This window comes from Camarhynchus parvulus, chromosome Z (genome assembly GCF_901933205.1).
Source record: "Camarhynchus parvulus chromosome Z, STF_HiC, whole genome shotgun sequence".
Classification (NCBI taxonomy): Eukaryota; Metazoa; Chordata; class Aves; order Passeriformes; family Thraupidae; genus Camarhynchus; species Camarhynchus parvulus.
Window position 1 is genome coordinate 68174933 of NC_044601.1, and position 7868 is coordinate 68182800.

A 7868-nucleotide genomic window follows, 5' to 3' on the forward strand; every position below is an offset into this window, starting at 1 on the left:
GAAGACCAGCTCATCCTGGGGGCTCTTGTCGGTCAGCTTCAGGTGGCGGCGCCAGGAGTTGAAGTTGGCGGCGTCGGGCTGGGTGTACTTGGCGTCGGGGGTGCGGTGGGAGTGGAAGATGAACTTGTTGGGCGAGAAGTACATGCTGCAGTAGCTGCACTTGATGCACTTGGCCCGGGAGCTGTTGTAGCGGGCCGGGATGAAGCTCCCGCGGCATCCCCAGGCGCACTCGTGGGATACGTCGAAGGCGAAGTTATCCGGCAGTTTGGGGGGCCGGTTCTCTCCCAGGAAGGACTTGCAGAGCCGCTCTGCCTCCCTCTTGGTGATCATGCCGCAGCGGCGGGAGGAGATGGGCATGGCCCCGGCCCGCCGCAGGATCTCCAGCTGCACCGGCGTGCACTGCACGCAGGTGATGCCCAGGGCCACGCGCCGGTTGTGGATCTCGTTGTAGCTGAAGTTTTTGAGGAGGGTGTTGGAGATCTGCGCCAGGCACAGCCGCTCCTGCCCGTCGATGACCAGCGAGACGATCGGGATGCCGTAGAGGATCACCTGCCCCACCTGGTTGGGTTTCATGGCGGCGTGGCCGGCCCTCGGCTGGCTCATGGGGTCCGGCGGGTACGCGCTGGACGGCGACGGCAGCAAGATATCGGTGGGGCCGGGCAGCGGGCTGGTCGCCATCGTCTCAGCGCCGGGGGGGCTGCTCTGCTCTAGCTGCGGGAGGGGAAGGGCACAGAGACACAGCGCCGTCAGCCGAGCGCTCGCAGGGGTGGGGGGTCCCCGCCGCACGCACCCCGTCCTCCCCCCGCTCCTCTGGTCTGCCGGCATGCGGAGGCGCTGCCCGTGGCGAGGTTTGCTCAGCGACCCCGAGTCCCCCAAACCTCCTCTGTCCTCGCCGGGGGTGTCCCCGGAGCTGTCCGCCCCCGCGCATCCCGGGTCTCCGACGTGCGCATCCCACCGCAGGTGTGGAGATAGCGGCACACGAGCGAGCCGTCCCCGTTTGGAAGAATCTCCGAACCCACCCCAAACACGCAGCAGACGGACCCCGTGTCCGTCTCCTCGCCCTGGAAACCCGCCGCCACCCGTGAGGGCTCCGCGCGGAGCCTCCGCGGGCACACGGCGACCGAGGAGGGGCCCCGCCTCGGGGAAAGCTCGGAAGAAGAACAAAAACCCCCCAAAGTTTCGCTGCTCCCCGCGGCTGCCCGGGCATCCTCCCCGCCCGGCGCCCGTTACCTCCGCGGCCGCTCTCCCACCGTGCCGCCGCCGGACCTTCCTCCTCCTCCTCCTCCTCCTCCTCCTCCTCCTCCTCCTCCCGCAGCCGCCGGCAGGGAGAGAAGCGCATCCCGCGCCCGGCGGAGCCGGACCGAGCCCCCCGCCCCCGGTGCGGCCCCGCGGGCGCTCTGACGTCAGCGGCCCGGGGGGGCGGACGGGCCCGGAGCCGCCGCACGCCCCCCCGGACGGTGGGAGGCGAGCGGGGCTGGGGGCGGCTCCCCCGTCCCTCTCGTCCTCCGTCCCTCCTTCCCTCCCTCCCGCCCCGCTCCGGGAGGGGATGCGGGCGCCCCGTCGGGGCCCGGCCTCCCGCCGCCGCCCCCCGAGCTCTGCCCCGCTCCCCCCCGCGCACGGTGTCCCGGAGAGAGGCCGGCACGGTGGAAGGTGGAATGAGCTTTGGATTTATTTTATTCAGCGTTTTTTCGCCTTCCTCTCTTCCCTCCGCCCCTTCACGGTCTGAGACAAATCGCTTCCGAGAAACGGGATATTCTCCTAATGTACCCCGCGTCTTTTCGGAAACGGTGTTTTTTAAGGGGTCGGGAGAAATTACGGGGTAGGGGAGGAGAAAGAGAGGGAAAGTTGGTTTCTCGCCACAGCCGTGTCCACACGAGCACGAACACCTTCTGCATCCTCCCTGCCATCCCCAAATACACCGGAGTCATCCACCAGGACCACTTTCACAAGCACCCGACCCCAGATTCTCGCTCCCACAAAGACCGATACGGCGCAAATATGGTCTGCTGGGGATTTTTAAACTTTTCCCCCTTCCCCCCGATTGTTTTATGTCCCCAGCTAAGGAAAAAAGAAAACAAACAAACAAAAAAACCCCAGCAAATAGGCTGCAGAACGGTGGCGGGTTCTGCTTTTTTTTTCACTATTTTTTTTCCCTAGTGAATACAGTGAACTGAAAATGTAGATTTTTTTTTACACGAATCACCTCCAAAAGGTTGTGTGTCCCAACTGCCACTCTGCGCAGTGCTGGGAGAGGACTAGGGGACCCCGCCACGACTGCCCTACCCCAAGGCAGAAGGCCAGTACCGCTCAGCGCCGCTGCTTTCCAGGGAGGAAAACTGCAGAAAAACGGCTAAATCCCGGGAAAATTAAAAACTCATTCCTAGCCAAAATGGGGAGACAACTGGACCGTCAAGTGTTTCCTAATACCCTTCTGATTTATTTTCCTTTTGCAAAAATATCTGTATCTCTCTTTTTCTCTCCATGCACATGACCAGTACTTAATATTTCTGCACATTTGACTATGAAAATTTGGCGATTTCTTTTTGGTTTATCTCGGTTTTTTTTTTTCTCGGGCATCACAGATCCAGACGGAAATCTCTACGCCGACCTTTCCTAGGACATCCACACTAAAGCTCACACCTTCTCTCCTCTATCCGGGTCCTCGCTAATAGTAGTAGTAGTAGTAGTAGTAGTAGTAGTAGTAGTAGTAGTAGTAGTAATAATAATAATAATAATAATAATAATAATAATAAAATCGCATCTCTCCTTATTACTTCTGTCACTTCCTATTAAACCTTGCTCTTCCCCGTGTCGCAACTGTCACAGGCAGACTTCCCCCTTTGCCCTCCCTCCCACTTTTTCCCGATCGTCTTCTGCACGGAGCCTGCTGCTTTCGTGTGAGCAATGGCTGTGAGCCTCACATTGGTGACATTTTAATCAATGCTTCCTAGCCAGACTGACATGAATTTTACACTTCAAAACTCTCCTCCGCCAGCTAATTGATTCAAATTGTTTTATTGGTTAAACCCGTGTCACACATTGTATGATCTATTACCGCGCCTCGGAGAAAATCTCCCCTCCTGTCTCCGCTCCCAGGTCGGCTCCAGGAGGGACGGGGGGTTTTGGGGAGAAGCCGCTCGGTCCTGCGGATGCTCGGTGCCTGCATCCCCGCGGCCGCCGGGCAGGGCGCTCCCCTCTGCCGTGGTCACTCGGCGGCTTCTCCCCGACCACTCCCGGGAGAACCGGGGATGAGCAACTTCGCCCCAGGCTCTGAGCCCGGCGTTGGAAGGAAGAGGACGGGAAGCGGTTGCAGGAGGCGAAAGGGATGAGAGGGTTTTGCAGAACACCTTCAGTGAAGGGAGAGGCGGAAAACTCAGGCTCGGGACGGGGTCGTCTCTAGCCAGAGACTATGTTCTATTTTGTGGTGACTAAACGAAAAGTAAAACTAAACTGCTTTTTTTTTTTCCTTTTCTATTTTTTTTTTTCTTTTTGTCACCTGCTTGGTGCTGTTGACCCTCCTTTATTCCGTTGTAAAAACTGAGTGGCTTCCTCCCTTCCCTTTAAAGGGAAAACTCAAACGCACGGGTCGGAATGTTTTAGTTCCCGAAGGGAGGAGGTGCAAGGGCCGCCGAATTTGGGGCAGACACTGACCCACACCAGCGCCGTGGAGCAGCGGGGCAAGAATTCACCGTTCCCTACTTTTTCTTACTTAAGCCTGCTGGGAAACCTCATGAGGTGGCAGGACCTCAGTAGGGGCATGGCAGGGGTGGCTTGGCACAGAAAGGCCGGCCCACACAGGGGCCGGGAGGCTCCGCAGGTGTTCCCGGGCGGGCGAGGCCCGGCGGGGCTGCTCGGCCGCCGCCAACCCCACCGGGGTCTCCGCGGGTCGGATGGAGCCCACGCTGACCAGGACGAGCGGCAGAAGGGAATTCCCGCTGGAGTTGGGGTGTCCACACTCCCCCTCACGGGCAGGTGCCGATCTGGGGGGTCCTGTCCTGATGTCGACTCCAGTTTCTCCCGTTCATTTCGTTGCTTGGTGTTGCCATTTGGCTTGGAGTCACCTCTCAACAGAGGAGTGGAAAAGGTGGAGAAACTTCTCACAGAAGCCTGGAAGGGCTAAGCAGGAGTCCTGACTCCTTTTCCCTTCTCCCTTCTCTGTCGCGATTCTGCTTCGGAGCCGGAGGCGACAGCAGCTCCTTCTCCCGCCGCGGATCGCTCCGTGTGGAAACGAGCAGCGGGGAAAAGCGGCCAAGTTCAAACCACCCCAGCCCACCCTCATGGCCTTTATTTACTTCCAGAGCGCTTAAATGTTGTAGCAGAGAAGCAAGATAACCTTGGTGCGTTTAAAAAACCACAAAGAAAACCACCCCCAGCGCGAATCCATTCCCTCCTCCCACCTCTCCACATCCCGTTGAAACTTCCAGCCGTGTAAGTAGCAGACACGCAAGGTATTGTTATAAAACCTCTTCTCCTAACAAAATTTACACAGCGAAGTTTGTTTTGCTTTTTTTTTCTTTTTTTTTTTTCCTTTTAAATACTTTTGTGTAGATTTCGCTTGCGTTGCTTGGTCTAGAGTGAAGCTCTTTTCTAAGTAGCATTTTTTTTTTAATCGTGCTTTATTATATTAAGCAGAAAGGGCATTTGGAATAGAGGTGGTCCCATCTGGAAAACCCCGGAGCTCATTTAGATCACATCACATCGGGCTTTTGTCTCTGCTCTTGAATAACCCAGCTAGACACAACAAAAGGGTAGAGATCTCTGCGTGGAGTTTTTTCAGTGGCAAAAGGACGCTTCGGAAAGATGCTTCTATATTCGCAATAACGAGGGGGGAAACGACTCAACGGGATCTTCTCTTGGCTCTCGAAAGACACCAGGAGAGTTCAGGGATGGGGCGTTTTTAGATAGTTTTTTACCCCACCGGTAGCTGAAAACCAGCACGCCGGCTGAAGGGAAGGAACCGAGAACGGCACCTTTTGTCTGACGGAGGTCTCTTAAATTCTCAGTTTAATGTGCTCGGAGCGACCCAAACCCGAGACGGTCCCCGCCGAAGGTACGTGCAGAGCAGAGCCGGGAGGAGCGGTGCCCCCGCCGGGGGGAGGCTGCCCGCCAGCCCCCCAGCATCATCACCCGATAGAAACAGCACCTCGGAAAAAAAGCCATTTATCATTTTATTTTATCCTACTACGGGAAGGGACGGGCGCTCCCTAAACCTCCGTTCAGCTCTTGGAAACAACGACGGGGATTATTTCTGTTCTGGCTGAGGATGGGGAGGAAAAGAGCTGCAAGTTTGGGTGTGCGTGAATTAACACCCCAGGGAGTGGTGGACTGGGGGGCGGGGGGGAATAAAGAAAGATACCAAACGCAGAAAAACCACCTCAGCTATTGATTTTTTTTTCCAAACGCATAAATTAAAGAGCTCTGAACATTTGCATGAGAAACGTGCCTGCTCCGAAGCGTTTAAACGAGCAACAAATTTCCACGGCGGCGAAGCAGGGCCCCAGTCGGGCTGTGATGGGGAGCAGCGATCCCAAACTTCCGAGAGAAACGTGACGAAGAGCCATCACGCCAGTAAATAATTCAATTTTGCGTCTTTCAGAACCCAGTAACCTTGGGTGTCTTAGAAAGCAGATTGTACAAACAGGCAATTAAGATGAGCACAGAGACTTTCAGAGGAGATATAATGAACCAGCTTTAATTACTATCTTGAAATTAAAAATGTAATATACAGATTTAAATTTATTTTCACCTAAATTGTGTATAAAATTATATGGCGTTCCCCGCCCCCCCCCTTTTCCCAGGCTAAGAAACGAATTGCCACCAAGCTTGCCACTAAAAAGTCTGAAGTACTTTCCAAACCCTGCTCCCCAGCACGCAGTAATAATGATACATTTATCATTACTGATGACCGCCCACTGGTTTATTATTGCTTTGTTGCAACTATTACAATCAAGAGATTTCTTTATTTACTGTTAACATTCACTTAAAGCTGAATGTTAATGACTCTTCTGAATTCACCGAAGACTTTTCCGTTATATTTCAGGAGTAGTTACGGTTTGGGTTTCAGAAACGGCATAAAAGGAGGAGAGATGCTGGGCTAGTGGTTTGCTCCTGGTTTTTATTTTCTTTTTTCTTTTTTCCCCCTTCTTAAAAGGCTGTTTAAGAGGATTTATCTAAGTCGGATTTTCAACAAAGAGTTGCAAAACCTTGGCGTAATGTACGTACTTGACTGTAGCTAATTTTGAGTGTATTTTATTACAGGAGATTCATTCATTATTGATAAATGTTTGCAGTAACTTCCTGCTATGTAGAGTTGTATTTTACGAGGAATAAACAACCTATGGGGATTGGGAGTGTTTGGCTTTTACGCTTCTGCACTCTTCGACAGTTCCCATTACCCACTTCGGGGTCTGGCTTGTCACCTTCCCTCTTTCTACACCCAAAAGCAACTTCTTCCCTCTTCCCTTGCCACCGCATTCCTCTCGTTCCTTCACCCCTTGCTATGATTTCAGGATTATCATTTAAAAAAAGTGATTTGTATAGCACAGCATTTTACTACAGGCGCTCTTCCCTAAAGCCAGGTCCGTATGGATATCTCCAAAGGGTTGTACGGACCGGGATGAGCTCCCGTTTCGGGCCAGCCGATGGGCAGGAGCTGCGCAACAAGCAGGCAACACACGGGGAGGGCTTGGAGGGCGGGGAAAAGGGTTTCCCCGAGGGCTCCCCGCTTCGGCTCCAGCTCTCGGACCCCCAAAGCTTTGGAGTCGCAGCCAGTAAAAGAACACTAATTAATAATAATTTAAAATATCTATTTTTTTCCCTCCGACTTTTAAACATCGGAGCCGCCGCTTAAGAGGAGGAGACGCCTCTCGCAGGCTGGTGGTCGCCTCTCATCCCACCTCTCCCCAAAATCAGCCCCTTCCCAGGCAACGAGGGTCGTTCCAGAGGGAAAAAGCCTAACTGTCTGGGGCAGAGGCGCAGCGCTGCGCTCAGCCCCGCATCGCCCCACCGCATCCCGGTGCCGGCAGGACGCCGAGAGCTCCGTGCGCTCCCCTCCCCAGCAGGTCCCCGCTTTGCGTTTGGGGACCAGCCAGCCCTGCTCCAGTCCTTTCCGACCTCCACGCCCGGCCCAAAGTTTACGATTTGTAAGCAGAATTAAAAACCATGCACATGTGGAAGTACACACACGCGTGAGAGACGCGGGAACGAGGAGCCGCGCGTGGGAAGGGATGAGCGGCGCGGCCCCAAACCATCGCCCCTTCCCTCCACGGCAGCCCAAACTTGCGGGGGGCTCCTCTCTCCCCTCGGCGCTCTCCCTGCCAGATCCCAACCAGGCAGCATCGAACAGCCGCCTGCCACCCCCCTCATCGCGACGGCCAGCGCGACCCTGCGACCTATCGCGACAGCGAGCGACAGCGCTACCTGCTCCGGGAAGGCACGGTTACACCCAAATCAAAAGGCTCCCGCCGGCCCCACCGCGCTCCAGCCCCAGGCTCACCTGGACACCCGGGCTCCATGGGCTCTCCGGGGCTGCGGCCGGCGCGGGGCCGCTCCCGCTCCGCGGCAGCTCCGCGGCGCTCAAGTTTGGCTCCCGCGTCTGCCGCGGCGGCTGTGCCGCGGGTGGGTCGGGTCTCGGACGCCTTCTAGCAGCCAGGCAGCGCCTTGCAAGCCGTGCGGGGAAGCCGCCCCCTTCCCCGGCCCCCTCCCCTCGCCGAGGGGAGAGCGGCGGCCGCCCCCGCCCCGCCGCTACCCCGGGGCAGATCCGCCCCGACGGCTGCGGAGGATGGGAGGGGGGCACCCCCCACATTCTCCCCGCCTGGCGGGGGGCGAGAGGGACCCTGTTGCAGGGGCGGACTCTGCTTCCCCAAGCT

General features: G+C 56.3%; 1 protein-coding gene across 1 annotated transcript in view; it reads right to left on the reverse strand.

Moving 5' to 3' along the window:
- SKOR2 (SKI family transcriptional corepressor 2) overlaps positions 1-7581 on the reverse strand; it is a 33043-nt gene extending 25462 nt beyond the window's left edge. Inside the window, 2 exon segments of the mRNA XM_030969002.1 lie at positions 1-711; positions 7496-7581. The exon segment at positions 1-711 is cut by the window's left edge and continues 696 nt beyond it. Coding sequence (XP_030824862.1) covers positions 1-678 — 678 coding nt within the window. The 5' untranslated portion in view covers positions 679-711; positions 7496-7581.
- Positions 7582-7868: the final 287 nt, after the last annotated feature.